This window comes from Anser brachyrhynchus, assembly GCF_964034855.1.
Source record: "Anser brachyrhynchus genome assembly, chromosome: 4".
Taxonomy (NCBI): domain Eukaryota; kingdom Metazoa; phylum Chordata; class Aves; order Anseriformes; family Anatidae; genus Anser; species Anser brachyrhynchus.
Genome location: NC_137698.1, coordinates 79,089,194 through 79,116,703, shown reverse-complemented (window position 1 = coordinate 79,116,703; position 27,510 = coordinate 79,089,194). Strand labels below are relative to the sequence as shown.

General features: G+C 62.6%; 3 protein-coding genes across 6 annotated transcripts in view; 2 read left to right on the top strand and 1 right to left on the bottom strand.

Moving 5' to 3' along the window:
• Positions 1-224: 224 nt before the first annotated feature.
• On the top strand, positions 225-10,524 carry AUP1 (AUP1 lipid droplet regulating VLDL assembly factor). 4 transcript variants are annotated; one of them, XM_080589891.1, is made up of 12 exons: positions 225-381; positions 661-798; positions 1,296-1,446; positions 2,364-2,551; positions 2,638-2,710; positions 5,686-5,759; positions 6,675-6,741; positions 7,328-7,433; positions 7,753-7,908; positions 8,087-8,247; positions 8,453-8,541; positions 10,331-10,523. In XM_080589891.1, exons 1-12 carry the CDS (start codon positions 332-334, stop codon positions 10,377-10,379), a joined length of 1,302 nt encoding a protein of 433 aa, XP_080446017.1. In that variant the 5' UTR covers positions 225-331; the 3' UTR covers positions 10,380-10,523. The 4 variants fall into 4 exon arrangements, with proteins under 4 accessions (XP_080446017.1, XP_080446018.1, XP_080446020.1 ...); XM_080589892.1 differs by lacking the exon at positions 6,675-6,741 and having other exon boundaries at positions 5,686-5,754; XM_080589893.1 differs by lacking the exon at positions 661-798 and having other exon boundaries at positions 252-381; positions 10,331-10,524.
• A 130-nt stretch (positions 10,525-10,654) lies between these two features.
• On the top strand, positions 10,655-12,428 carry LOC308194238 (uncharacterized protein). The gene is made up of 5 exons (XM_080589900.1): positions 10,655-10,906; positions 11,102-11,219; positions 11,289-11,522; positions 11,604-11,753; positions 12,031-12,428. The coding sequence occupies exons 1-5, from the start codon at positions 10,894-10,896 to the stop codon at positions 12,077-12,079; spliced, it is 564 nt and encodes a 187-aa protein (XP_080446026.1). The 5' UTR covers positions 10,655-10,893; the 3' UTR covers positions 12,080-12,428.
• Positions 12,429-12,638: 210 nt separating this feature from the next.
• LOC308194228 (dedicator of cytokinesis protein 2-like) overlaps positions 12,639-27,510 on the bottom strand; it is a 70,700-nt gene continuing 55,828 nt past the window's right edge. Inside the window, exons 29-53 of the mRNA XM_080589814.1 lie at positions 24,217-24,315; positions 23,868-23,962; positions 23,168-23,246; positions 22,940-23,040; positions 22,679-22,737; positions 21,883-22,031; positions 20,860-20,945; positions 20,221-20,377; positions 19,896-19,936; positions 19,575-19,665; positions 19,367-19,486; positions 18,823-18,912; positions 18,573-18,677; positions 16,993-17,134; positions 16,750-16,831; positions 16,562-16,646; positions 16,247-16,333; positions 15,507-15,683; positions 15,292-15,375; positions 15,071-15,208; positions 14,682-14,767; positions 14,069-14,219; positions 13,774-13,870; positions 13,403-13,536; positions 12,639-13,334 (exon numbers count right to left, since the gene is read on the bottom strand). Coding sequence (XP_080445940.1) covers positions 13,245-13,334; positions 13,403-13,536; positions 13,774-13,870; positions 14,069-14,219; positions 14,682-14,767; positions 15,071-15,208; positions 15,292-15,375; positions 15,507-15,683; positions 16,247-16,333; positions 16,562-16,646; positions 16,750-16,831; positions 16,993-17,134; positions 18,573-18,677; positions 18,823-18,912; positions 19,367-19,486; positions 19,575-19,665; positions 19,896-19,936; positions 20,221-20,377; positions 20,860-20,945; positions 21,883-22,031; positions 22,679-22,737; positions 22,940-23,040; positions 23,168-23,246; positions 23,868-23,962; positions 24,217-24,315 — 2,625 coding nt within the window. The 3' untranslated portion in view covers positions 12,639-13,244. The remainder of the gene's footprint in view (positions 13,335-13,402; positions 13,537-13,773; positions 13,871-14,068; positions 14,220-14,681; positions 14,768-15,070; positions 15,209-15,291; positions 15,376-15,506; positions 15,684-16,246; positions 16,334-16,561; positions 16,647-16,749; positions 16,832-16,992; positions 17,135-18,572; positions 18,678-18,822; positions 18,913-19,366; positions 19,487-19,574; positions 19,666-19,895; positions 19,937-20,220; positions 20,378-20,859; positions 20,946-21,882; positions 22,032-22,678; positions 22,738-22,939; positions 23,041-23,167; positions 23,247-23,867; positions 23,963-24,216; positions 24,316-27,510) is intronic.

The following is a 27,510-nucleotide window of genomic DNA, read 5'->3' as shown; positions in this document are numbered from 1 at the left end:
GGGGTAGTCCCGCCGCGGGGCGCGCTGGGAGCTGTAGTTCTCAGTCCGGCAGGCCTGCCGGGACGGGTAGTCCCGCCGCAGGGCGCTCCGGTACCGGCAGCGTGGGGCGGGCCGGGCCGGGCCGGGCCGTGCGGCGCAGCAGCTCTCCAGGCCTGCCCGACGCGCAGCCTCCTCCCCGGGCGCCGGGGCCCCGGCAAAGGGGGGGGGAGCGCCGGCGCGGTGCACGCCGGGACAGCGCCGCCCCTCCCAGGCTGCCCCGCGCGGGCCGGGCGGGCGGCGGCGGAAGATGGCGGCGGGCGGCGGGAGGCGCTGAGGCACCGAGCGCGTGGGGATGGAGCCGGGCGCGGCGCCGGGCCCCGAGCGGCTCTTCGACTCGCACCGGTGAGCGCTGGGGGCGCCGGGTGCCGCTGGGGCTCCGCTGCGGGAACCGTGGGGCGCCCCCGGGGCCGCCCGGCGGGAAGGGGCGTCCCGGGGGGGCGGGGGCCGGGCCGGGGCCGGGGGTCTCGCCCGGCCCCGCGGGGTGGGCCCCGTACGGGGTGTCCCGGGCGGGCGGCTGGGGGTGCCGCCGGGGGTGCCGCCGGGGGTGCCGCCGTGCGACCCGGCCGTGCCGCGGGCCGCCCCGCCGCCCTCCGGCTACGGGCGCTGCGCTGTGCCCCGCAGGTTGCCGACCGACGGGTTCCTGCTGCTGGCGCTGCTGCTCTACGCGCCCGTGGGGCTCTGCCTGCTCGTCCTCCGCCTCTTCATCGGCCTGCACGTCTTCCTGGTCAGCTGCATCCTGCCCGACAGCGTCGTGCGGCGGTGCGTGAGCCCGGCTCGCCCCGGGGGGGGGGGGGGGGGAGGGGCGGTGCGGTGCACCCGGTGGGGCTGGGGGGGCGCCCATTCTGGGGGCCTGAGCTGCGGAGGCTGGGCTCGGGCGGAGGTTTACAGGGAGGCGGAGATTTAAGAACATTTTGTCCCAGGGACACACAAAGGCGCTTCCTCTGCCAAGATCAAAGCTGGCAATTGCCTCTTGTGTGCTCAAGGTTCGATCGGAAGCACGTGGATCGCTGGACGTCCTGCTAGGAGGCTGCGTGGTTTGCTGCCCCGTGTTGTGTGCTGTAGTTCTGCGGGCAGCTTTTGGCTCCAGCTGCAGCCCCCTAACAACTCCTGTCCCATATATTTGCCACGTCGTTACCATTTTGTACCAGCGTATTTTTCTATATCACATAAGTTCCTAGCTTCTTGTTTGTAGGGTATTTTGAGACAGCTGTTGCTCAGACTGTAGGACTTGAGGAAACCCTTTTTCTCACCTGTAGGTTTATTGTACGTGTGATGTGCTCAGTGCTGGGATTGTTTGTGCAGCAAAGCGATCCCCGGCTTCGCGATGTCAGTGTGCAGGTGTACATTGCCAACCACGTGACACAATTCGATCACAATGTCATCAACCTCCTGACCTCATGTAATACGGTGAGTAACGCAGAGCCACGGCTTGGTGGGTCTGGAAACATCTCTGCATGAGCTGTTTCAGAATTCAGGTACTGCCCCGAGTCTTTTCCGTTCTTGTGGGTTAATCTAGGACTGTTCAAGCCATGACTCTTTATTTCCTGTGGCTCGGTTTCATGCTTGCATGAAAAACCGAAACAAGGTGAGGGGCAAGAGGAATTGGTGAGGGTTACAGTGGGGAGGGATTTTATTGAGAGTGGGCCTTTTCCGGCATCTGTATCTTTTTGTGGCCCTTGGGGTAGGTGGTGTCAGAAGCAGGGTCGGCCGTGGGCTTTTCTCACAGCGCTGGGTGCTGCGTCTGGGTGCTGGCTGCCCTGCACAGGCAGCGCTGAGAGAAGGTGCGCCCAAGCAGGACAGTGTGCTCGGGTTGTTGTGGTGGGCTGGCAGCTGTGTAACTTTCCCTGCATTCTTACGAAGTTTCCTGTGCATGGAGTTCCTGAATCCATAGGCTCCAAATGTGTCTGGGAGTTAACTGCTATAATATGTCCTGAATGGCAGTAGATTTGGTCCTTACCTGGAGAAAAGTAACTCTTGGAAGCAGTATATCCTTCACCAAGCATCTTGGGAGCTCCTAGAGAAAACGTGGGGAATGTGGCTGTCGCCCGAGGCAGGAAGCAGTTTGTTTCTCAGATGGATGGGATACGATCTGAACCGAGGATCAGGAATCAAATTCCCAGGAAACTGGGGCCCGAGCCGCCACTGAAGCCTGGCGGTAGCTTGTTCTCTGCTGCTGGCAGTTTTAGCGTATAGGTTGCTCCCTCAGCCCCCAGAGGCAGTTTTGCTAATAAGCAGAAGCTTTGTCTCCTATTATCACCTGAGAAAGTAGGCCTTGAAAGGAGGACAGGGTGTCATTTCTTCCCTGTTCTTGTCCTTCCCTGCAGCCTGCGTTGAATGGTGCTCCTGGCTTCATCTGCTGGTCACGGGGGTTCATGGAGTTGGGCGTGACAGGCAGCCGAGCAGAGCTGGTGGATTCCCTGAAGGCGTATTCGTCGCACAGAGAGAACCCGCCGCTGCTGCTCTTCCCAGAGGAGGCTGCCACCAACGGCCGGGCCGGCTTGCTCCGCTTCAGGTGCTAGGAACGAGCGATCCTGCAGCACCTGTCTTCGGGGTTTTTCAGCTTTGGGGTTCACTGGCAGCTGTCCTCTTCCTTTTCAGCTCGTGGCCGTTCTCGATCTTGGACGTGGTGCAACCAGTTGCCCTACAGGTTCAGAGGCCTTTGATCACCGTGGTGAGTCTGGTGGTGCTGGGCAAGGAGGAGTTCTGGAAGCTGTGTGAGGTGTCCGTGGTGTCGCTGACTTTGCTTCTGCTTTGAAGGCTATGGGTAGTGCAGCCTGGCCTGGTTCCCTGTCATCCTGGGATGAGCTGCTCATGTTTGCAGTTTGCTTTTCAGCTGCCTTTTCTGGAGAACTTGAGCTAACTAAATCGATATTCTTTTAGTTACGCTCAGTTTTGATAGACATTCTTAGTGGCTTGGCTGTCTAACAATCTGCCATCTGGCTCCCGTGGCCATCAGCGTCTTACACCCTCTTGGTTAGTTCCCTTCTATGAAAATGTTCTGAAAGAACTGCAGCCCCCCTAGAGACTGAATGACGTACTGAAAGTTTTGCAAGGCTCTCCAAATCAGGTTCTTGAATTCACGCCTCCTAAGTGCGGATATGTGATGTGATGCAATGTTAGCTTCAGAAAGGTGGCAAAGTTCATGACGGGAGTGCTACTGCTGCTAAACAGACTGCAGTGAAACTGCTCTCATCTTATTTGCAGTGAGATTGTGTTGAATTTCTTACTTCTTGATGTGGCTTATGGGCTTACCTGATTAAAACACTTGGTTTATGTTGGTCAGACGCTTCACTGGGTTTTCCATTTTCATCTTTTTAAGCTGGCAGGATGCACCAAACAGGTTTAAAGCCACTTGCCAGCAGGTCACAAAACATCACTGCCCATAGAGGAACCTCAGCAGGCAGGTATTCTTCAAGTGAGGTTCTGTTAGCAATTAGCTCTTTGTCACCTGCTGTTTAGTGCTCCTGTCCGTGTTGTAGACCACGATATTGAGATTCTTGCTGGTACGATTTGGGTTAGTGAATAACAAACAAGCTGGGTCACTGAGGCGATCCCGTTGTTACTCACAAGTCTAACACGGCCTGTGGATGCACAACAAGAGGAATAGCTGGTATAGCAAGGAAATGGTGTCAGCTGCACACGTGCAATGGTGACAACTGCTGCCTCAGTAGTCTGCGAAGCTCTGGTAACCCTGCTGCCAAGAAAGTGGGACTACTAGAGAGAGCTCAGGAAGGCTGTAAGCGTGGTGCAGAATCCACGGACCGGGATTTGAAGGCATTCAGCTTAATCAGCTTATCGGAGATAAGGCAGAGAGATTGAGGATAGCTGCTTGCACAGTGGAGAAGTGGCTTAAGAGTGAGAATTTTATTGTATTTTTTTGACAAAACACAGCAGCAATCTTTGCAGGTGCTGAAACTAGATACTGTTAATACACAAGTTCAATTTGGGATTAAGAGGTAGTTTTCTAACAGTGATGATTCTTTAAATTTTTGAATGACTACTTCAGTGAGGTGGGACAGATGCCCTGTCCTGGGTTGTTTGTGATGAATGTGTTATCTTGTTATGGTTTTGATTCCTCTGAGAAATTCTGTGAAATGTGACAAGTTGTAGGGAAATCTTTAGATTTGTCTGTCCATCTTTTTCCTTCATGAACGTTAGGGAGAACAACGTGTACATAACCGCTTGTTTGTTGAAGATGCTGGCTATAGTAATTTCTTGGCTCAGATTTTTACCTTCAGAAGCTAAGTAGGATTTTTTGCCCTTCGTACAAATTGGCTAAGTAAATCCCAGTGGATTTCTTACGTCATTTTAAATCATCAGAAATTTCTCGGGACTGGAGATGGGATGCTTGGGATGGTTCGATCAGTGCTGTACAGAACGCTTGCTTAGCTACTCATCTGATACATACACAGAGACACGCAGACACCAGTCTGAGCAAACCCCCAAAGCAGGGTTTAGGAAACAATTTTCTCTAGCTGCAGTTGGCTGGAACCTTGAAGGGACGGTGTCGCTCTGTGGCACACGGCAGTGTTACTTTGAAGACTGGCTCTTGGGGTCACTATAAGGCTTTTGATTTCAGGCTTCTTAGATCTCAAATCTGTTTATTCAGGAGATGAATTCTTTGTTTTACCCTTGGTGGCTGTGGTTTCTGAGCTTCTCTCATTTGTAGCACCTTTTCCAGGCTGTTGAGTAAACCAGGTGCAAGGCCTGTCTTGGAGCTATGATGCTTTGGTAGAGGATGAAGTCACAGGCAGAAGCAGCCAAGGGAGCTACGTTACTGGCTGTAGACTTTGAGATGTTGTTTCCATCACCTTGTGGAAAGTTTGGTCACCTGCGGGATAAAAGTAACCAACTACAGAAATCCTAGAAACAGTGTCCATTTGATAGCAAATTCATTAGAATCATTGAAAAGTTTAGGTTGGAAGGATTCTCTGGGGCTCTTCAGTTTGGCTGTGTGCTCACGGTCAGACCAGCTCCCGAGTCTGAGCAGGCTGTGTCCAGCTGAGAAGGGCGGAGAGCCCTCTGCTTCCGTGCACCTGTGACACTGCTCAGCCGCTGTCTTCTGGCAGGCATCGCAGTCCTTCTTAGGGAAAAGGTTATTTACTAATTTTCGGAAATAGGAAGGCAGTAATGAATTACAGCTTGCCTTTAATGATTTATCTTCAAAGAGAAGAGTCGTTCTTAAAACTTCACAATGCAAATTGCAAATGGAGAGAGCGAGCTTGTGGGAGCTGAGACATTACGCGGGCTGTTCCCATCAGCGTATGATTCCCATCGTGATTCTAAGGGAGCGTTAATAGGTCTTAAAGCATTTTCAGTCCTTTCTAAGGGCACGGTCCTTTAGAGAACGTGGGGATATTGAGTGAAAATCTTGCTGTCCTAGTGGGAGGAAAAGATGACTTGGAGCAGTGAACATTGACTCTCTTGCTCTGTCTGGCGAGGGCTAATGAAGGTGAATCTGCCCTGGGGCTTGCCCTCACTGTGCTCTGGGTTTGTCCTTCTCTCTTGCCCACTCATCTGCATCTCTGCCCGCGCGTCCGTCCCCCCTGCCAGGCCTTAGCTCTGCTCTGCCCGCCTGCTTCCCCGAGGGAGACCTGAGTAGCTCATGTTTTTTGGGCCATAACCTCATTGTGCTCTTTTTCCCAGAGTGTGGCTGACTCCTCCTGGATTACAGAGCTGCTCTGGACCTTCTTTGTTCCCTTCACAGTTTATCAAGTAAGGTACTATCTCTCTCTCTCTCTTGCATTTGGGGCAGGGTTTAGGGTGGGCAGAGAGCCTGACTTTTTGCGACCATAGTAAGAGGTCTTCTGGTATGCACTAACGTGCACCCTCGTTGTGGGATCACAGCATGGCTTTGTTCAGCATTATTGTTCTGTGCCAGGTCCTTTCAGCCAGCTTCTGAAGTGGAGAGGGCTCTCAGTTCCTGCTCTCAGTTGGTGAAGGAGATGAATCTCACGGGGCTTTTATTTCAAGTTTGCTGGGTATATTTCTGAAGTTAGATCCTCTGCTGTAATTCACCCCCGGGCTGCTCAGGGTGTCCCATGGGTGACGCCCTGCAAGCAGCTCAGTCCTCTAGCACCTGTCTCTTCCCTGCAATGCCTTGTGAATTGCAGAGGTGGTTCAGACACAGTCCAGGCTCACCGGGGCCCCAGACAGGTCTGATTCGCTTTGGTGTAATAAGGGTCTGGAGGCAGCTGAAGGGGCTTGGAGATGAATTCCTTCCAGTGTGCACTTAGGGGCTGGGGTATTTCGGTAAAGAAAAGTCTTTAACGTTTCTTCAGTAAAGAAAAGCCAGCTGCATCGGGCTCGTGTCTTGCTGATGTGTTTTCTACTCCCATGTAAATGGCAGCGTCTCCTCATTTGGGGCCTCCCTGGGATCTTTATTAGGAGATACCTTGCATGTTACGCTTGAGTGTTCATAAAGATCAGATGAGCCGGTTTTGTCCTCTGGGTCATGCCTTGCCCCTGATGTGTATGCTGGTGGTAAGGTTTGACGCTCGTCTCGTGGGAAGAGAGGTGGGGTGAGCAGGGAGAGCTGAGGTGGGGATCACGCCGTTGCACTGTTGATCCCGGATGGGGCTGGCTCCCCCGGCACCCCTTGAAGCAGTCAGCCCAGTGCTGTTGTCCCCATTCAGGTGGATGCCGTCTGTCCCCAGACGAGCTGAAGAACTGAGTGAGGATTTTGCGCTCCGAGTTCAGGAGGTAGGAGGATGATGTGGGAGAGGGATGTGTAGGACTGCTGCGATTTGGGATGGTCGCAGAGGAGAGTGGGGTGTAAGGAGAGTTGCAAAGGGCATTTCTGGATGGGTGTTGTTTGTGTGATGGGAACTCCGGCCTGTGTTTATCGCCCCTTATAATTATTCAGTTTTTCCATGGCCTACTTGCCATCCCCCATTTATCCTTTCTGCCAGTTATCAAGGGTCTCCCTATGTAGCTCAAAGCCCTCATGCTAAGAACTCCCCTTTCATAATATCACAAATAAACAGTGGTTGTTTCTCCACCTTTCCCTTTAGTGCTGGGTACATCATAGCTCCTGTACCAAAGATCTTGAATCTCCGTGTCAGCCTGTTTTGGCAGGATGATATTGCATACTCCCGGTCCTTCATGTGCTCCATGCAACACTGAAATGCATCACTGAGGCCCTGCAGAAATCAATTCCCTGTCCTCTGCCCCCTCAGTGTGGCTCCAAGCCGACCTGTACATCTGACACACTCCCTGCAAGATGAGAGCGCCTGGGTCGTGCGTGTTGTGTGTCGTGTACATGTGACTCTTCTCTACATTTCTGCAGCTCTTGGCCGTGGAGCTGGGTGTGGTATCCACACGGCTCACTGCAGCAGATAAAGCTGAACACATGAAGAGGCTGAGACACACGTCGCTTCTCCGCTTTGCCCCAGGTAGGTGTCCAGGCTGTGGAATGGCTGCCTAGGCTCTGCCTTCGGGGAAGCCTCAGTCTGCTCTTGGTGACTTACACGTGGTGGCAGAGGAGAAGAGGCGTGACATCCTCCAAGGGACGGGGGTACCTGCGTGCTCTAGGCTGGGGGTGTTGCTAGCGGTAAGGGGAGGATCGCCACTCCTCAGCACAGACGTGGTGGTGGTGTGCTGGGGGTCCTGCTTTCTTATCACCCCCGTTCACAGAGGAAGTGGAGCTGGTGCAACGTGACGGCCGTGTACCTATAGGACGCCTTCTTGTGCCCACTCTTCTTTCTCTTGCAGCCTCGAGCCAGCCTCTGGCAGCCAGGCCCAGGTTGCCTTCCAGCCTGCCTGGCGTTGGGTCCTTTGCTCCTGAGGATGTGCGGATCACAGCAATGGCTCAGCGGGTCAAGGAGGTGCTGCCTCATGTGCCTCTGGAGGTCATCAGGACAGACCTGGGTAAGCACAGGCCTCGGGTATTAGCAGGAACACGAGATCACCTTCCCTGCCACGTCTCCGTGATACCTGAAAGCAGAAACCCTTGTCCCTGCTGCACTGTGGAGCGTGATGGCAGCAAGAACGTGCTACGGTCTGGAAACTCAACTTCCTATCTGACACATCCTCTGTGTTCCTACAGCCCAAACGAACTGTGTGGACACCACCATTGCCAACTTGCTGGAGGGGAGAGTGCCCTTCTTCCCTGAAAGTGAGGCTGGTGCTGACCCGCCTGCCCCGTCTACCTCTCAGGCTGCAGCTGCTTCTGGCATCCAGGGCTCCGTAGCTGTGCCTTCTTCCAAGGTACTTTTGGTGGTTGTAACGCTCCCCCTGCTCTGACGGCTTGCGGCCAGAGCACAATGGCCTGTGTTTGGAACTAGCCGTGATGTCAGGGGAACCGGGCGTTTTAAATTGGAGACCAAATTGGCATGCTGGATGCCTACAGGGCCAATAAGGAGGTTTCCTTGCTTTGACTGTCCCCCGATGACTCTTGTGTTTTCTGTTCCAGCCAGCTACAAAGCAATTCGCAAAGTCCCCGGTGGAGCGGCACCTGTCCTTGCAGGAGCGGAAACGAGCGCTGTACGACTATGCCAGGAGGTGAGCATCGGCCCCCTACCCGCCCTGTCCCCAGGAGGGTACGCCCCAAGCAAGGCTCGGCCTTTGCTGTGCCAAGGGACCTGTTCTTCTCTGGATCGAGGTGGGCTGGGGCTGGGGCAGTGAACCATGCTGAAGGAGAGAGGAGGCCGGTGTTTGCCTGCTTCACCGCTTCCAAGCGTGTAGCCCGTTGCTGTTCCTGGGAAACACCGGGTCTCCTGGACTGTCACCGGGCTTCTGGTTGTGGGGACTGGGTGGGATAGAAGCTGGTTGCCAGAAGCACAGTTTCTGAGGAATGAGGCTTAGCAAAAGAAAAAAAAAAAAGGGGGGGGGGGGGGATTTTGTTCTTTGGTGTAACAGATTTGAGGGATAGAAGTCATTGTGAGACTATAGGTTTTGTTGCAAATAGTACTGATGCTGCGGAATGCTCGTTTTAGAAAAGAAGCTTGCTGTTTGGCAACAGGGATAGTGTAATTAATCTTCCTCAGTGTAGCTGGAGAATGCTAACAGAGAACAGGGGGTGAGTCTGACCTCTGTGCGTGGTCTGGATGAGGCAAGTATTGGGATGAGTGTCCAATTCTGACATGCGGTACTTTTTTTTAGAAAAGATACTGAAAATTCAGGATGAGTTTGGAGAGGAGCCACAAAATAATATGAGGGGAAGTGAAGTCTGTTAAATTTACTGTAAATGAGCCGGCTCACTGTATGTAATTATCTTTCTGGGTGAAGGAATCAGGCTCTTTAATCTGGCAGAGAAAAGCAGAATAGTAACTAATGCCTAGAAGTTGTAGGCTTGTTTCTGAGAAGGAAATCCATTAATCAGTGGAATAAGCTTCCAGCAGAACCAATGGTGTCTTGGTGTCTAGGTGTCTCCAGGTGAGCCTGGCTGACTCCTTAGAAGATGGTAGAGATAACAGAGCCTTTGGTTCAGGCCAGAGTGATAAAAGGCCAACCGCTACGAGGTGAGGTCCCTGATCAGTAGGGTCATGCAGTAAAGGGGAGATTCCGTCTGGTGCCGAGCTCAGGTGTAGCACTGAGCTTTGCTCCAGAGTGCTCATGAGAAGGTTCTGCAGACTCAGGGATCAGTGTAACCTTGGAGATCCTATGGCTTTACGACTCTGCATCAGTTTCTCCCTACTAGAGATAGTTTAGGAAATTCCCGTGACTGGATGTTGAAGCTAGGCAAATTCCAAGTGCCCTTACGTAAAGGGTTGGTCCTACATAACTGCAGGTAGCTCATTGTCACCAGGAATTCAAAGAGGTCCGCCTTTCTGAAAGGAAAGCTCATTCTGGCGCCTGCCTCGCAGCGCTCTCCGCTCCTCGGTGCCGCGGCGGCCCTGCCTGCCGGGGGCCGCACGAGGTGACCCTCGGAGCTCCCGGCCAGCCTCGGCCGCTCCGGGCTTCGAGAGGAAGGGGGGGGCGCAGCGGGAGCTGGGCGGGCGGCCGTGCCCCTCGGCGGCCTGACCGCGGAGGGGGCAGAACCCGGGGCTGGGGGCTCTGCCTCGCGGCCCTGCGGGGCCCCGGGGGCTCTCGGGGCCGGCCCGAGGCGTTACTCAGCCGCGGCCCGGCCGGGCGCCGCCGAGCCCGGGGCCGGCTGCTGGCGGGGGGCGCTGCCCGCCTTTGTGCGGGGCTCCCGCGGCGCGACCCGCCCTGCCCCGGGGCCGCCCCCGGCCCCGCACCGGTTGCTGTGCGGAGCCTCCCGGCGGCGGGGGGGCTGCGGGCCGTGCCGGGGCCGTGCCGGTGGCGGGGCGCCGCCGGTCTCAGCGGGTCCCTGACCGCGCTTTCCCCGCAGGAGGTTCGCCGAGAAGCACGGCGCGGCGCGGGCCGGCGGCAGCCCCTGAGCGGAGCGGACGGGACCGGACCGGGACCGGCGGCGGCGCGGGGCTGGGGGGCGCGGCCCGGCCCGGGAGTGCCCGAGCCCGGCGCGGCGGGGCCGGGCGGCGGCGGCAATAAAACGGCGGTGGAAGCAAACGGCGGCGTGCGGCAGCGGGACGGCACCGGGGGGGGCGCGGGGGGGGGGGAACCGGGGAGGGGGCGGGGCTCGGGGCCGGGGCGGGGCGGGGCCCGGGGCTCCGTGCAGCTCTGCACGCGCCGCGGCAGCCGCCCGCCCGCCCGCCGCACGTAGGCGCCGCTTAAAGGGGCGATGCGGAGCGCGCGGCGCCGCCCGCGGCCGGTGAGGGGCTGGCGGCGGCCGCCTTCAGCGCGGGCCCAGCGGGCGGAGCCGGCGCCCTTTTAACGCGCGGGGTCCCGGTGCCGGCGGCTTTATTTACATGGGGGGGGCGGGCTGCGGGCGTCACGTGACCGGCGGAGCCGCGGCGCCGGCGGGGGCTGAGCGCGGCGGCGAGCGGCGGGGCCATGGCAGGCGGCGGTGCGCGGGGGGCGGCCCGGGGGGGCGGCCCGGGGGGGCGGGGGGGGCCGAGCCCAGCACGCGGCGCCGCGCACCGGGGGGGAACGGGGGGCGCGGCCGGGCCGGGGGGGCGCGGGGGGCTCCCGGGAGCGGGCCGGGGGGCGGCGGGGCGGGCCGGGGGGCTCCGTGCGGCGCGGCGCTGACGGCTGCCCGCAGGCTCCTGGGTGCAGCTGCGGAGCGGCCCGGGGGGCGCCGACCCCGCGCCCTCCTCCTGCCACGCCGACGTGGAGCGGCTGCTGCTGGAGGCGCAGCTGGAGCCCGACGGCGCCGACGGGTGAGTGCCGGGCGGGCGGCGGGGCCGGGGCCGGCGGGGGCCCGGTGACCGGCGGGGCTGCGTCCGCAGGGCCCTGCCGGCGCCGAGCCCCCCGGCCCGCGGCGAGGAAGGAGCCGGGCAGGCGAGCGAGCGGCCCCCTCCCCGCGGCGGCGCCCCCCCGGGCCGCCCGCAGCCCCTGCCGGGGGGGGAGCCGGCCGCCTGCGCCCAGCGGGACGCGCCGGAGGACGCCGAGCGGACGGGGCGACGCCCGCCTGCAGCCCTCGCCCGGGGCTGTGCCCGCTGCCCTGAGCGCCTGCCCGCCAAGTAAGGCCCGGCTGTGCCCCGCCGCCCTCCCGCTGCGCCTGCCCCCTCCCTCCGCGGCCCCTGACGGCGCGCTCTTCCCAGGGACTTCGCCTTCGCGTGCGCCCCGCCGCCGGTGCTGTGGAGCCTGCCGGGAGGGGCGGTGGGCAGGAAGAAGAGGCTTTTCAGCTCGGAGCTGCTGCTGCTCTTCATCCCCTCGCTGCTGCTCAGCCACGTGCTGACGCTGGGGCTGGGGTGAGTCTCTGCCAGGGCCGGAACCGACCCCTGGGTGCCAGCGGGGCGCAGCCCTGCTTTGCTGTGCGCGTCTGCGCTCCCCGGCGCTGTGCGGGGGCCTCTGGCTGCCCTGGCAGGAGGCTGTCGCCCTGGGGAGGGGAGGAACTCTTCTGCTCATTCCTGGGAGCTCTCACACCGCTTTTCCCAGCAGCCGCAGTCATCTTTGTGGCTGCTGCCTTCACACCTCGCAGCCAGGCCCTCCCCAGGCAGGTTCCTTACGGTCTCTGTCTCCCATCAGGATCTACATTGGGAAGCGGCTGGCAGCCTCCTCAGCAAACCCGCTGTGAGGAGCTGAGATCGGCGAGGGACAGGCGGCTCTGCCGCTCCGCTCAGCACGGAGGGAGCCCAGGCAGCGGTGCAGCCGCTCTGCTCGCAGACGTCGTGTTGGTGGCACGAGGCGCCGTCTCTCCGTGTTCCTTCTTTACCCCAGCCTGGGGAGCCGGTCCGTGCCCTCCTTCGTAGCCAGGAACCCGGCGACGGCAGCTTCCTGCTGCAGGCAGCCCCGGCCCTCCCTGTCCCCTGGGTGTGGGTCTGGGTTCCTGCTGTTTGATACAGAAGACTGTAAATGTGGCTCCTGAGCCTGCAACGCCAGGGGGAAATAAAAAGCCTGGTGCAGCTCCGCAGGCAGAGCGGCGAGCTGGTTGTCCCTGTGTGAGACCTGGCACAGCCCGGCCGCTGAGAACGGGAGCCCCAGCGCCTGGGGCTGCCTTGGGCTCTCCTCGCTGCGAGGCCCCACTCTGGAGCACGACGCGGTGCTGGGGCAGTGGCTGGACGTGGAGGGGGCCCCGTGGGGCAGGGACAAGTGCTGCGGCGGGCGCTGGGTTTTGATGAACACTGCAGGGCACCTGGCTGACAAGTGGGCCCTTTATTAGTCAGCTCATGGCTGCAGCCTGCTTGCAGCAGGGAGGTGGGGGCCATGCCGCTGGCCGCAGCGGTGCCAGCTCAGCACAGGTGGGGTGGTGAGGCTGGATACCAGCAGGAGGGATGGCACTGCACGAGGTACGGCGCTGCCCAGGCTGTGCTCACGGACCTGGTTGGCTCCTGCACGAGCACAGCCAGGGCCAGAAGCGTTCGTCCCAGTGCTGCGGGATGGGGGAGCAGCCGAGGGAGGGTGTGGGGGGCTCAGCTCAGCCTGGCAGGGAGCTTTCTGGCTTGCCCTGTGCCAGGATGGTCACGGTGGTGGGATGGCAGGTCCTCTTGGTGGCCTGCGGGCACAGCGCTGGGGGGGCTGCGTGGGGGGTGAGAGGGGCAGCGGGGCTGGGCCACGTCTGAAGCAGAGCAGTGGTCGGGGGGTCCCAGCTGGGGGCACAGCCCGAGGGCAGCAGCACCTCGGGGTGCACGGGGCGTCCAGGAGCCGCACGGGGTGCTTCTGGTGCAAGCGCTGTGGGAGAGGCAGGGGGGCGGCTGTCGGGGGCAGGGCCCCCTGCTCCGGCCCCCACGGGCAGGGATGGCTCAGAGCTGTGACAGCCGCTTGGACTTCGGTGGCGGCGGCGGGGGTGACTTCAGCCCCCTGCTTCCATCCGCTGTCGGCGATGGCAACGCCTGCGAGCAGAGGGGATGGTTAAAGGGGGCAGGGGCTGCGCAGGGGCCGGGGCAGGGCCGGGCGGTACCTTCCCCCCGCTGGCAGCATCGCTCTGCTCCAGGAAGGCCTCGTACACGGTGGGGCTGATCCTGCGGGGCAGTGGCGGGGCCTTGCTGGCGCTCTTCACGCGGCCGCCGAAGCCCGTGGGAGACGGGGACAGCGCTGTGGAGGAAGGCAGGCTGGGCAGCGCGCCCGGCACGGCGCCGGAGGGGCCCGGGCCTGCTCTGGGGGACCTGGGCTGCCCGTGGCCACCCTCGGGAGCGAGGGCCCAGTGCTGAGGGGCTGCAGCCCTGCTCTCGGGGGCACGGGCCGGACGCCACCAGGGCTGTGGTGCTGGGGAGGTGCCCCCCGGCTGTGCTGAGGCTGCTAGGGGCGGGAAGGCTCCAGAGCTGGGGGTACCTGCGGTGCTGGGCTCGCGGCTCGGCGGGGGCTGTTTCCCATCGCAGCTGCCCAGGCTGCTCTCGCTCATGTTGCGGGACAGTCTCCGTTTGTCATCCTGGGGCACAGAGAGAGGGCTCAGTGCCTGGGGTCAGGACCACGGCCCAGGAGCGCAGGAGCCTCTGGCAGGGCACGATGCTCTCCAGCACCCTGTCTGCAGGGCTTTGAGCCCTGCGTGCCTCCAGCTCTGCCCCTGCTCCCCTCCACCAGCCTGGAGCAAGCAGGAAGGCTCCAGGGCTGTGCTGGGCACCATCACCTTGGGCTCTGGCAGCTCCGGGACAGACAGGCGCGTCTCCTGCCGCCGGTACCCAAAGAAGGTGCTGGAGCGGTTCTCCTTGCGCTCGCTCCTGCGGTCCTCGCTCTCGGCAGTGCGTGGGGCAGGCTTTGGGGTCGGGGGTGCCTCCGTGCTGCAGAGAGACTGGGGCTGGTGAGGGGCCGGTGCAGGGGAAAGGGAGCGGGGCTGTGCCGTGCACCAGCCAGGCCACAACCAGGCGCGGCCACTCTGAGCCAGGCACCAGCACCGACCCTGGCAGAGCTCAGCAGCGGGTGCTTGTGGCAGGACCCAGAAGGAGGGGCATGGATGGCTCAGGGACAGCGGTGTCCAGGTGAGCCGGGGGGGCTGCATGTGGTGTGTCTGCTCTGTGTCCACCCGAAGGGATGGGGCTATCGTGGTGGCGTGGCAGGATGGGCCCCAAGATGTGGCTCGGCATAAAGCACCAGGGAGGGAAGCTGGGTGGGCATTGTGCTGGGCGGGAGGGAGAGAAGCGTGTGGGGCCCCGGGGAGTGGGAGCAAAGCACTGCTCAGGGGCGTGGGGATGGCAGGGGGGTAAGGCAGGGCCGCCAGCGTGCCTCCCCAACACCGCACTCGCCTGTCTCCAGCATGGCTCAGCCGGTCCCAGTCCGGTCCCCAGGCTGCGGACCGGGGTCGCCCACTTCGCCGGTCCTCGAAGGAGATCTGAGAGCGCAGGGGGACCGAGAGCCAGGAGGGGTGAGGCACAGAGCCTCTCCTCTGCTGCCTCCCCTCGTGCTCAGCCAAGGCCAGAAGTGCCCTTCTCGCCCCTCCTGGTTGCAGTGCTACCCAGTGGCAGTTGTCCCTGCTCCCAGGGCAGGCAGAGACCCTGTGCTCCTGCACGCACGCTGCCCCCAGCCCTGCTGCTGCTGCAGCTGTGGCCCTATCGGGCCCAATCCACTGCCCCAAGACACGGGGCATCTTCTGCAGCAACCCCCTGGGGGTGCCACACGCTGCCCTGGCACTCACCATCTCCCGCACGCCGTACTGGCTCTCCACCTTGGCCCGCAGCTGCACAAAGCACTGCTCCATGCGCTCGTGGAAGGGCCGCAAGTCCTCCGTCACCTTCCGCCTGTGGATCCGGATCCCCTCTGCCAACAGCGGGGTCTGCAGGGGAAGGCGGCACAGGTCTGGCTGGGGTCGTGGGGCTCCCTGGGCCAGGGCTGCTGGAGGGGTGCCACAGGCGCTACCTGCCAGGCGATCAGGTCCTTCAGCTTGTCGATGTTCCCCTGGTCCTCGGGGTGCTCCTTCAGGTATGACTCCTGGAAGAAGGCCTGCAGCGAGCCCCGCTCAGTCCTGCTGGTGGCTGGCACGGGCGCAGCGGGCGCAGAGTGGTGCTGGCGCCCTGTGCTCTGTCCCCTGCACCGAGAGCACCAGCCCCGGTGCAGCACTCGCACGTCCTCACCGTCTCATACTTGGCGAAGCCGCCCATGACGGCAGGGTCCACGATGCCGTTGAGCAGCATGGAAAGTGGGTTGACCGGCAGGCTGGGGTCGCTCTGGTGCCGGTTGATCTCGCTCAGAATTTTCTCGTTTGTTTTCATCATGGTCTCGATGGCGTTCTCCAGCGGGGAGATGATGTTCTGTGCCCAGGGAGGGAGGGTCAGCAGCTGCTTGACCCGCAGCCCTGCCCTCCCCAGCCCCGGGGCTGCACATCTCGCCCTGGGGGCCCGAAGAAGCCCCTCGAGCCTCTGGCACTGAGCTGGTGGCCTGCGGGGACGCGCTGTGTGGGTCCCTGGCTCCGGGCTGCCTGCAGGGTTCTCGCTTCAGGTGAGAGGCTGCAGCCCAGGTGGCGGCGTGGCAGGGGCAGCTCAGTGGATGGAAACCACTCAGCTTATGGAAACCCGGGTAAACGTCATTGGCACTGTGGGGGCAGCTGTACAACAGCAGGAGCACCCCAGGGACATGACGTGGCAGCACTTGTGCTGTCATACCGGGGCTCTGCAGCAGAGCTGTGCCACAGCCCAGACTTGTGTGTCACCTGCCTTCACTGCTGCAGCACCCAAACCCCCCGGGCTTTGCCCCCCCCCCCCCCACTCTGACCGAGGGGTACAAGCCACGTGCAGAGCTGCTGGCTGGGCAGGGGGGCAGCCCAGGAAAGGGGCGCCTGGGGATGGCCCCGCTCCCCTCGCAGCCCCCTCCTCACCGTGGTAGTGGTGGTCACCACGAACCAGCGCAGGATGCCAGGCAGGGGGTAGGCTGTCACGAAGGTCGTCCGCTCAATCCACATGGTCTGCAGGCAGGGCAGCAGTCACTGCGCTGCCCCGCTCCCCGTCACCCCAGGATGCCCCCAGCGGCCCCACGGGGTGGGGGGCTCCCACACGGGGCTGCCGCCTTCTCTATCCCAGGACCAGAGCCCCCCGTCTCTCTGCATCCCCTTGAGACCTGGCTCTTCATAGGGCCCCTGCAGCTCTGTCTTTCCCCCCGTCCTGGGGTCCCGGCAGCCCCTGGAAGCACTCACTGCAAATTCGTTGTCTGGATCCTTTGGGCCTTTCTTGAAGGGCCGTGAGTAGCTGAACTTCTGGACGTGGTTGGCTTTGTAGAAGCTGCAGAGGAGGGAAGGGGCAGAGCATGGAGAGGTGTGGAGGGGAAGACATCCCCGTGGTGTCCCACACCAGGTGGTGCACCCCTCCCTGCCGGGGGACTCACTTGGTGATCTGCTCCGGGATGCTCCGGTCCTTGAACCGGACCTTGGCTTCCTCCACCGGCTGCACGGTGAAGCACTGGATGTCTGCGGGAGTGAAGGAGCCACAGGCAAGCACCGCGCAGCTGAGGGGCTGGGGCTGCAGGGGAGAGGGGGCGTGGGGGTGTGCAGGGGGTGCTGTGGGACCCGCGTGGGGATGAAGGCCCAGGGAACCACCCGCCCTGCCCATCCCCGCGCTGCCAGGATACACTGCCCCGGGGAGCCAGTGATGTCGGGGCCGGGCGGAGATGTGGTCTTCAGCTTCTCGGCATTGGGGAAGGGGCTCAGCAGCCGCATCTCAAAGTCCTCCCGGCGCTCATACTCCTTGCCTCGGTAAATGAAGACCTTGTTCTGTGGGAGGAAGGGCAGTCGGTCCCAGCACGCTGTGAGCGGGGCCGGGGGCCTCCCTGTGCTCGGGCTGCAGTGAGCGCCGATGTGCACAGGCGGGTGCATGCACCAGCAAGGCTGAGCCTCCGACCGAGTGCGAAACCCCTTCTTGGAAAAAAAAAAACCCTAACCCAACAGCTGGAGGAAAACAGAATTAAAGGGTAGCTGGCTCTGGCAGCTGGGGCTCTGGAGAGAAGCTCTTTGCTCAGGTGCACAGTGACCAGGTCTGCAGTCAGTGGATACAGAAACCCACCCAGGAGGCAGCAAGACCTTGAAAATGGGTTTGACCTTGGGAAAAATGATGCAGCTCTTGCTGTGGCTGGAACAGCAGAGTAGCAAAATAAGTACCAACACTTCAGATGGAAGAAGCGCACCAAGCATGCAAACCGATGCCCGAGCAGACTAAAAAAATGTAAGAAAAGTAAAAGGAGTGAATGGGGCTGAAACGCTGCTTTTGTCCGAGTAGATGAGCCTTGCTCCCACTGGTGGACACTGGATGCCTGTTTGCCAGCACAGGGAAAGGGAAGAGCGCTCAGCAGACAGCTGCCCAAAGGCCTCCCATTCTCCCTAAACCTGTGCTGCTGGCAGGGACGTGGAGAGGGGCGGTGGGGATGCTCCGGGAGGTACCTGAATGCATTCACAGGTAGCACAGACATATCTCTGCAGCACAGACAGGATACAGCACAAATCTGTCTAAGTGCCCCAGACAACGTGGTGCAGACACAACTTCCCTGCGCGCTGCAGCCATGAGATAGTGCAGGTACAGCTGCTACAGGTGGAGCGCCAGTACCAGCGCTCTGGGCAGAGATGGGCCAGCAGAGGTACTGCATCCCTGCGTGCCAAGGACGCTGTCCAGGGCCCTCTCTGTCATGTGCTATTGAGAACTGCAGCTTTTCATGCCATGTGTTTCTTTTGCAAATGCTGCTCCCCAAAGCAAGCTGGGGTGAGCTCCAAGGAGCTCCCGCTAGCCTCATCCCTCAGGACCATGTCTCTGTCCTCATCCCCATCCCCATCCCCGTGTGCTGCCAGACCTCCACTAGATCACAGAATCACAGAATTGTAGGGGTTGGAAGGGACCTCAAGAGACCATCGGGTCCAACCCCCCTGCCAAAGCAGTTCCCTAGAGCAGGCTGCCCAGATAGGCGTCCAGACAGGCCTTGAATATCTCCAGAGAAGGAGACTCCACAACATCCCTGGGCAGCCTGATCTCCCCACCAGGGCCAGGCCACAGGGACCAGTTTGTTGCTGCCATCCTGGTGAGGAGCAGGGACAGCTCTGGGGCTCTGCTTGCAGGGACAACGCCCTGGAAGGGCCATAGCTGCTGGGCAGAGCTGGCCGTGGGCAGGGCGCAGTACATCGCTGCAGAGCAGCCCAGGCTGAGCGCAGCAGCCAGGAGACTTACCCGGAGGAAGGTGGGGAAGCCTTGCCCATAGTAGCCCACAGCAAAGTAGTCTGGGCTGGGCCGCAGCACCTTCAGGATCTTCTCGTAGAACTTGGCTTCCCGCTGCTGCAAGGGGAGATGGCACTGGGGGGGTGCAGGAGCCCCGCAGCCCGCCCTGCCCTGCCCCACGGCTCGTGGCCCGCTGGCACAGTGCCCCCAGCCCAGACCCCGGCCCGGTCCATCGCCCAGCCCAGCCCAGCCGGGCACTCACCAGGATCTCACTCAGCATCTCGTAGTCAAAGATTTCGCTCTCGTACTGCTCCGCCAGCTCCTTGCAGATGTGGATGGCCTCCTCCCACATCTGCAGCAGAGGGGCCAGGGTGTGGGGTAAACTGGGGTGGGAAGGGGACTGGGTGCTTCCAGAGCACCCAGCCCCTTCTGCAGGGTAACTGCAGCTCTGCTCCTGCAGGAGGAGCGGGACGGGTCCCCGGCGTGCTGCAGCAGGGCTCATCTCCTGCCATCGTCAGCCACGGTGCCCCCTGCCAGGCCAGCCACCTGTGGGGTGCCAAAACTCCCCACATCTCCCCAGGGCCAGGGCTGAGGCTCGTACAGGATGGGGGAATCGAGAGCTGGGGGGGCTGCAGGGAGGAGCCGTCCGGCCCGAGCTCACTGCCTCCTGCCTGGCGCAGGGCAGCTCCAGCCCCATCCCAGCAATAGCGCAGGGAGACCCTGCCCACGGGGGGGCTCGGAGCAGGGCGGCGATGGTGGGGAGCTGGGGTGGCCCAGGGGCTGCAGCTGCCCCGCGCTGTGCTCACCTTGCCCTGGTCGAAGTAGTTGATGATCTGGTTGTAGAGAGCCTCCTTCAGCTGGCGCTGGGTGTGCAGGCTGGGGCTGTGCAAGCCCTGCATGGGCGCCGTGTTCGCCTCATCCGACCACTGTGCCGGGCAGCGGGAGCCTGTCACGCAGAGCCCTGGGGACCCCGAGGCGCGTGGCGGCCCCTGGCCCCCGCCCACCGTGCCGCACCTTGAGGAGCCGCGCGTGCAGCAGCAGCGTGTAGGCTCCCTCCGTGTAGTTCTCGTAGCTGATGTGCAGGTCCTTCAGCTTGTACAGGTACCTGGGAGCAGGGCGCCACGTGCCGGGCACGATGCCGGGCGGGGGGGACAGCCCCCGGCACCCTGCCCTCCGGCTGCTCCACCTTCCTCCCCCCATGCAGGGGCCGGGGCAGGAGGGGTGGGGGCAGCTCAAGGCTGGGGACCCCCCGGCCGATGCTGGGCGCCTTCCTGTGCTGGCCAGCTCCACTGGAGCACTGGCCGGTGCTGGGGGTCTCCCTGGGGCAGCGCTCACCTGATGTACATGGCCTGGCGGTCGATCTCCTTGTAGAAGTTCTGGGGAAGAGCAGGCGTTAGAGCAGCCCCAGGGGGCTCCCAGCGCAGCCCCCGTGCTCCCCAGCTCCGGGTCACGCTGCCACCAGGACCCAGCACAGCAGACACTGGGCTACCCTTGGCAGTGCAGGGCTGCATGGTGCTGCCCAGCCGGGGGCACCAGCCTGGCACCCTGTACACCCCAGCTCTGCTGCGCTGGGGCTGCTGCAGACCCCACGGATGTTCAGGGGGACGTGGGGCTGAGCACAGCCGGCCCCGGGAGCTGGGGGCACGGGGCAGGCACCCACCAGGAGGTTGACGGTGCAGCTCATGCTGTAGGTTTTGTTCTCATCGTTCATAACCGCCCGGTAGTCGAGGAGCCGCTCCAGGAGCCCCGTCACCAACGCCACAAAGTTCTCCCCGGGCTTGGCCAGCTCAGGGTGACCCCGGCAGCAGCTGAGCAGGCTGGGGAGCAGAGGAGGCGATGGGTCTGGCTGCGTGCTCGGCTCTGCAATGCCCCAGCTTAGCTGCACCCGAGGTGCGGGTGCCAGGCCCCCCCAGCAAGGGACAAAAAAGCACCGCCGGGTCAGCAGCCAGCCAGCAGCCGTGCTGCCCCCAGCAGGCACACCAGGGACGGGGGGGGGAGACCCGACTGCCCCAACTGCCCCGCACACCGGGCTGAGATGGGTGCGTGGGGCACGAGCAGGGCACCAGGGCAGGGCGGGGGCCCGGGGGGCTGGCTGGAGCTGCTGTGGTGCACGAGGGCACACGTTGCTCCCTGGGCACAGCCTCTTCCCTCTCAGATCCAGCGCCCCGGGAGGTGCGCTCTGGGTCACGGCACAGCACGGAGGAGTGGGACGGACAAGAGTCAGCTGGCGCAGGGGCACAGAGCATAGCAAAGGGTCGTTCGCAGAGGGAGGGGCATGGTGGTGGTGCTGCACACTCACATGCTCTCAAAAAGCTGCTTGTACTGCTCATCTCCCCGGCCACCCTCCACCTCGCTGTCCAGCTTGCGCAGGATCTCATCCTCAAACTGCAAAGATACAGACGTGAGCGCGTCCGAGGAACCGAGGATGTGCTGAGCTCAGCCCCAGGCTGCCACGACCGCAGCCCTGCGGGGCACAAGGCAGCAGGCGCCGGGAGAGGGTGGCTGCGGGGCTGGAGCCAGCTCGGGCCACGCAAGCAGCCCTGGGCCGAGCTGCTGCAGGTGGCTCTCCCGGGGCTGCCCAGCCCAGTCCCACTCCCCAGCTCCCACTGGCCCCCAGTTGCTCCCCAGGTCCTGCTCCTTCCTCATTGCCACCTCCCAGCAGCCTGGGCTGCTCCTGCAGCCTGGGGCATCCCGGCGCTGTGGGAGGGGACGGTGTCCTGGGGATCTCTGGACAGTGCCCCGTGCCCCCTAAAGCCGCTGCCTGCCCTGCTGGGGGGACAGGGCTCTGCCTGCCTGGGTCCCCCACCCCCCAGCTGAAGCTCAGCCTTTGGGTTTGTGCTGCAGCTGCTCCAGGTGGACGCTGAAGCCTGCACGTACATGGCATGGGACATGGGAGAGCATGGTTTTGGGGGGTCCCAGCCCTTCTTCCACAGGACGTCCCACAGGCAGATAGGCTTCCAGCTCAGAAAAGACCGATGCCACCCGATCACAAACTGGAAAAACCTTTTGCACATAGAAAACTCACAGCAGCTCAGGAAGAGTGTGGCAATACGGGAGGTTTATACAGACCTCTCCCCTCCTACCGTGCTCATTTCCAGCCAGTGCTGGGACCCGCTGAGTGCAGACAACCTGGCCTGTCCCTGCTGGTCGCTGGGAAATGCTCAGCACCACCCTGAGGTGGGAGGCCCTGTCCCCATCCCCTCCCTGCTGCAGCTGCACGTCCCAGGAGCCCCCACCCACGCCACAGGGATGGTCAGCCCGGGCCAGAGGCAGGATCCAGCCGCGTCGGCCTCCCCAGCCCAGCCTGGCCCCGGGCACTCACCCGGCTGAAGCTCGCGGTCAGCTGGTACTCGCAGAGCATCATGTCGAAGAAGATGGGGATAGTGGACTTGCGCAGCTCCAGCTCCGGCACAAGCGTCATCTCCAGGATGGGGCCGACCATGCCCGGGATGAACTCGATCTTGCGATGGCCTGGGGAGGGCATGGAAGGCTGGCCTGCCTAGGCACTTGCAGCCTGTGCCCAGGAACAGGCAGCTGTGTGTGGAAGAGGCTGGGGGGGCGGCAGTAGGAGAGGTCTGCACGCCCAGTGCAGGTGGCTGCAGCAGAGCCAGGCAGCTCTCCTGGGCAGCCGCAGTAGCAGGGAGGTCGCGCTGGGCGGCCAGGACAGCACGACCAATACTTGGCTATGGGACCATCAGCTCGGGCTGTGCTGGTGTCCCAGAGGCACTGCACAGGCAAACAACCCACACGGGAGCCTGTGGGCACCAGGCACTGCTCCGTGGTTCCACACGCAGGAGGAGACATCATCCCAACACAGCCTCAGCAGCCCCTTCCCCCGGCCGTGCCTGACGCTGCGCTCTGGCTGCCCCGTGCCCCCCGGCACAGAGCCACGGGCAGACGCCAGCCCCGGCGCGGGGACGCTGCTGGCTGGGAGAGTGACCTCAGGACCACGGGCTGGCACATCCCGCAGCATCCCACGGGGCGCACGCCTGCAGCCTCCCATGCCCCACACTTGTAATATTCCACTCCCCGGCACCCGTTTCTGGGGACAGTGGCGATCAACGGCAGCCTGCAGAGACTCTCCAGGCCTCCTCATTGCTGGCAACACCACAGCTCACCTAGGTTGTACCACATGTCCCGAATGGCAGCTCCAATCTTGGCTCTCATGTCCCCGTACCTGCCAGGATGGGTGGTGGTTAGCATCACTCCGCAGCTGGGCACGGCCCATGGCATGTCAGCTTCCAGGCCAGGAGGCCAAGCACAGCCTGAGCGGCTCATCCCCAGGTCTCTGCCTGCACAGCACAGCACAGCAGCAGGCTGGGGCTGGAGCCTCGAACCGAGCGGCAGAGCTCGGGCAGGCGGAGGCAGGAGCGACTCACTTGGCCAGGATGCTGGTGCGCTTGGCCTGGGAGAAGTTCTCCAGCTGCAAGGAGTCCTGAGTGAGGAAAGCCACGGCCAGGTGGAAATAGTTGTTCCAAAGCTGCAGTGAAAATGGGGACAAGTGCCAGCTGAGGTGGCACAGGGAGAGCTGGGGCTGGATGCAGCAGCCCCGCAGGCTGGGCATGTCCCCTGCAGCCCCCGTCGGGGGGGGGGCGGTGCCCCCTTACCTGCAGCTCGAAGCTGCTGCTGCTCAGGAACATCTCCGTCAACGTCGTGGCAAACTGGTTGATGGCGCGCAGGAACTCCCTGCAGGAGCACCCACAGCATGGGTGCTGAGCGGGGGGTGGCCGCGCTGCCGGACCCCCTGCCCACCAGCGGCAGGGAGCAGGGCTGGTGGCCCCCGGCCACGGGAGGCAAGAAACAGGGGCAGGTGGGGGCAGCCTGGGGCACCGCCAGCTTCCCCCAGGGGCTGGGGCTCGCAGCGTGCTCCTGCCCACGTCCCCATGGCGGCGCACCCCTTCTGCCCGCCGTGGTGCAGCCAGGTGCTGCACGGGTGCACCCGCCCGGAGGTGCGAACAGACACATCCCTGGCATCCCGACTTGCAACCCCAGCACAGCTGCCGTGTGCAGACACCCAGGGAAGGAGGGATGGGGTGTCTGCAGCAGCTCCCCCCCTCCCCCTGGGCCCCACAGCACGCCTGTGGGGATGGAGAGAGCAGCTCCTCCGTGGGCTCCCAGGGTCCGGGCTGTCCCAGCAGGGAGCACCCAGAGCTGCCCTGAGCCAGCCCAGGCACTGCCCCAGGGCTGCTCGAGACAGACGTGGGGGGCCAAGGCAGCCTCAGGCAGTGTCTGCGTGCCCCAGCAAGGTGCCCCACTTGTCACACCCAGCCCCAGCACCGGGGTCCCTCCCAGCCCAGGGGTCCTCACCGGTTCTGCACCATGTTCATCACCATCCAGTCAGAGGGGTACACCGTCTTGCCGATCAGGTCCTTGAAGAGGATGAAAGTCTCCATGAGGAAGTCCTGCCGAAGAGAGGAGATGTCAGGGGCTGGGGCTCAGCCATGATGCTGCGCTGAGCGCCAGGGCCAGGAGCGAACGGCCACCCAGCAGTGGGGATGCGAGCAGTGCTGGTGGCCGGGGCGGTGACACCAGTGCCAGGTGCCCTGCTGCGGGCAGGGTGGTGGGACCGGCGGGATGTCCCTTTTGAGAGTCAGAGTGGAGAGTGCCCCATGCCCCCCGCCACGGCCCTGGTCTCGCTGCGTGGGGCAGCACTCACCATCAGCTCGGCCCGGGAGGGGAACGCCTGGATGTAGGAGCTGTAGTGGTCCTTGTCCATCTGGCTCAGGATGGCGGCCATGCAGGCCACGTAGTGACTCTGAGGAGGGAGCAGCTGGGTCAAGCACTGCTGTGGCCAGAGTCGAGGGGGCCCCGTGAGCCCACTCATGCTCCTTCAGCCATCCCCACCCCGAGGCCCCACTCCCTGGCTCTCCAGACCTCTCCTTGTGCCCCACTCAGCCCTGGCTCCCTCATCCCTTTGTCTCCGGTCCCTGCACACCCCGGTCCCACGGTGGGACAGCCCTGTCACCTACCATGGTGCTGCAGAGGACGTGGACATAGCTATAACGTATTTGTGGTAGCATAAATCTGTGGGTTTAAAGTCAATTCAAGGTAATATGTAAGTGCATTTTTAGAACGGCAAGCAGCTTCTTTCTGGAAGCTGTTGTGTCTAGACTGCCTTTAGTGAAGGGTCCCAAACTGAGCTGTTAGCTGTGCTCCCGCTCTGGGAGCTCACAGGTTTGTTATGACACGAGCAGGGCAGCTGTAGCAAAGGCTGACCACGATTCCCATTCTGCACAGTGAGAAAGGCTGTGCTTGATCTTGGACTTGTGCTCTGTTGCATTGTTCGTGAAACAAGAGAGGAGCAGGTGGCAGAGAGCAATGCCCCACCTGCTGCTCACCAAAGCCTTTCATCTTCCCTTTAGTCTATTAATGCAACATTTTCTTGATGATGCTTCTAACGTAAAATCCGAGTCTGCAGTAGACTTTAAAGCACTTTGAATACTGACTTGTTAAGAGGCGCTTTGGTCTTGGGACAAAGCTAGTGGAAACTCCCTGATGGATGCTCAGTGTCTAAAGCCCAAGAGCTGATGGGGTTGCAGCTCCTGATCACTGAACGAGAAAGTGTTGCTCGATCTCCAGGACCTTCTTGAGCTCTGGTCATTCAGCTGCTGGCCAGCACGCAGTACCTGGCTCAGAGAGGCACTTCAAAGCATTTCTTTCCGAAGGCTGCCTGCCGCCAGGCACAAAGGGCTGCTCCCTGCTGGGGCGGTCTGCAAGAGGATGCCACCGAGCCCGCACCCTGGGTATGTGCCACCAGCTCGAGGCCCTCGCGTGCCATTCGAGGAGGCTGTGACTTGGGAGCCTCCCCGTGCACAGCAGCACCGGGGACACACCAGCCCTGCCCCGGCCCCACGACACGCAGCAGCACGGCCAGTGTGCTGGAAAGCTGGATGCTCTGAGCACCAGCTGCAGCCACAAGGGTGCCACAAAGAGAGAAACGTGTTCCTGGGGAAAATACAAACCAGCCCGGCTGCCCTGGGAAGTGCCATTGTGGGCAGGGGCCATGCACAGCCCAGGGCAACTCAGGTCACTTCAGCACAATGGAGAGCCCTGCACAGCCGGTGCTGAGCGAGGGCAAACACTTGGCCACGCAGCTGCATGACACCTCCTGGGTTTCGGCAGCATCCAGCATGGCCCATGCTTGGCTGTTCATCCAGAAAGCTCTCCCTGCCCTGGCAGCTGGGAAAAGGCAGCTCTTTCTGAGGAGGATGCATCATTTGTCAGGCTCGGAATGAGTGAAGGCGCCCTAGTGTCATTGACAGGGCTCGTGGGTGGTTTCAGGGGTAGCCTTTCCTCGGGGGCTGCCGTGCTGCCCTGCCTGGGGTGCCCCGTGCTGAAGTCTCCCTCAGCTCCTTTCGCTGCCCTCCCAGCAGCAGGGAACGAGCCCCAGGCCAGCTCCTGCCAGTGCCTGGGGGAGCCAGCAAGGTGGGTGCTGCCAGGCTCGCAGGGGACAGCCAGCCCATGCCACGCAGCTGCCACCTGCGGCCAAGGGCCCCTGCTCACCCGTGCTGGCCCCAGGCAGCCCCACGGAGGGGCAGGAGCCAGGCCTGCAGGAGCGTGGCCTGGGGAGGGGGTGGCCCAGCGCGGGGCATTGCTGTGGGGAAGCACTGGGTGCTGCAGCCAGGCCCAGCTGGAGTCAGGGACGGAGGCGGGTTTGCAGAGAATTATCTCGTGAGAAGGAAACGAATGACAATGCAATGAATCCCAATCCTTTTTTAGCATCAAAGTGAAGCTACAGACCTGAAGTGTCCCTGCTGAAGGCCGGCACACAGCAGGGTCAGCAGCACCTGCACATGGGGCAGCCTTGCAGGCGCGTGGCAGCAGTGCTGCAGAGACACTCCGGTCACCAGCTGCCCGCGTGGCCGAGCGGGCACAGCTCGCCTGCAGAGCTGGGATCAAGCCTCTGCTCGCCGTGCACGGCTGCTGCCTCAGCCCCAGCCAGGCCCGCTCCCAGACCAAGCGGTGCCAAAGCCGGGGCTACCACAAGCCCACCCGCAGCTCCAGGTGTCGCCGTGTGTAGTGCCACAGAGCCCGTCTGGGCAGGCACACTGCTCACAGGGGGCAGGAGCAGCTCGTTCCTTCTCGGGGCCCTGGGGGGCCATTTTACACGCAGCAGCCGCAGTGGATGTCACCCACCATCGCCGCAGGGCTGCATGAGCCTTGCACCTCATTGCCCCGGGGTAAGGCCGGCAATGCCCCAGGGGCGATGTGGTGCAAGGCAGGAAGGATGGGAGGAAACTTTCGTATGAGCCAGTCTATGCTAGGGATCTGACGAGATTAGTTCAGTCATCCGAAAGCAGCTGTTCTGGTGGCTGCTGGCATTAGATCGAGGTGAACTCCCCGCACCGCTGCTACACTTTGTTCGAGGGAAGCCGTATTTACATTTAAATTACATTACCGGGGAGCCGTACAGCCAGACCCTGCTCCACGTACGGGTGTGATCTGTCTGGTGGATGGCACGTGCACGTGGAACAGACCCAGGGGCAGCCCAGCACAGCACACGGTCCCTCGCGCAAATCCACCGGTGGGTGCGGACACGAAGGACCCTGCTCGCTGACAGCGCCCGGCCGGGCCACGGCCCCACCACGGGGCCGCAGCCCCACCACGGGCCCGGCAGCTCCCGGAGCCGCCGCACGGCCCCGGCACCGCCCCAGCACCACGGGAGCCTGGGCGCACACGAGAGCCGCGCGGACGGGCTCGGAGCCGGCGCAGCGGCTCCGTGGTGCCCGGGGGACGCCGACCAACCGCGCGGGGCCTGGCGCAGCCCCTGCCCACCGCTGCGGCTGCCGCCTCCCGGTACCCCCGCCCGGCGCTCCCCCCACGCCTGCGCCCCGCTGGTCCCCTCCCGGAGGCAGGGCCCTTCCCAGCCCCGCTCCAGCCGCGCCGGGGCCCCGCGCTGCGGGCTCGGGGGCGGCGCCCGGGCGGGGCCGGGCTGGGGGCAGCGGAGGCT

What these genes read in the sequence shown, in the direction of transcription:
- AUP1 (XM_080589891.1), top strand. Translation starts at nt 332, where the DNA reads ATGGAGCCGGGCGCGGCGCCGGGCCCCGAGCGGCTCTTCGACTCGCAC. An exon ending in CGGCTCTTCGACTCGCACCG is followed by an intron (nt 382 to 660) that starts GTGAGCGCTGGG and finishes TGTGCCCCGCAG; the next exon opens with GTTGCCGACCGACGGGTTCC. An exon ending in TTCACAGTTTATCAAGTAAG is followed by an intron (nt 5,760 to 6,674) that starts GTACTATCTCTC and finishes GTCCCCATTCAG; the next exon opens with GTGGATGCCGTCTGTCCCCA.
- LOC308194238 (XM_080589900.1), top strand. An exon ending in GAGCCCGACGGCGCCGACGG is followed by an intron (nt 11,220 to 11,288) that starts GTGAGTGCCGGG and finishes CTGCGTCCGCAG; the next exon opens with GGCCCTGCCGGCGCCGAGCC. An exon ending in GTGCTGACGCTGGGGCTGGG is followed by an intron (nt 11,754 to 12,030) that starts GTGAGTCTCTGC and finishes GTCTCCCATCAG; the next exon opens with GATCTACATTGGGAAGCGGC.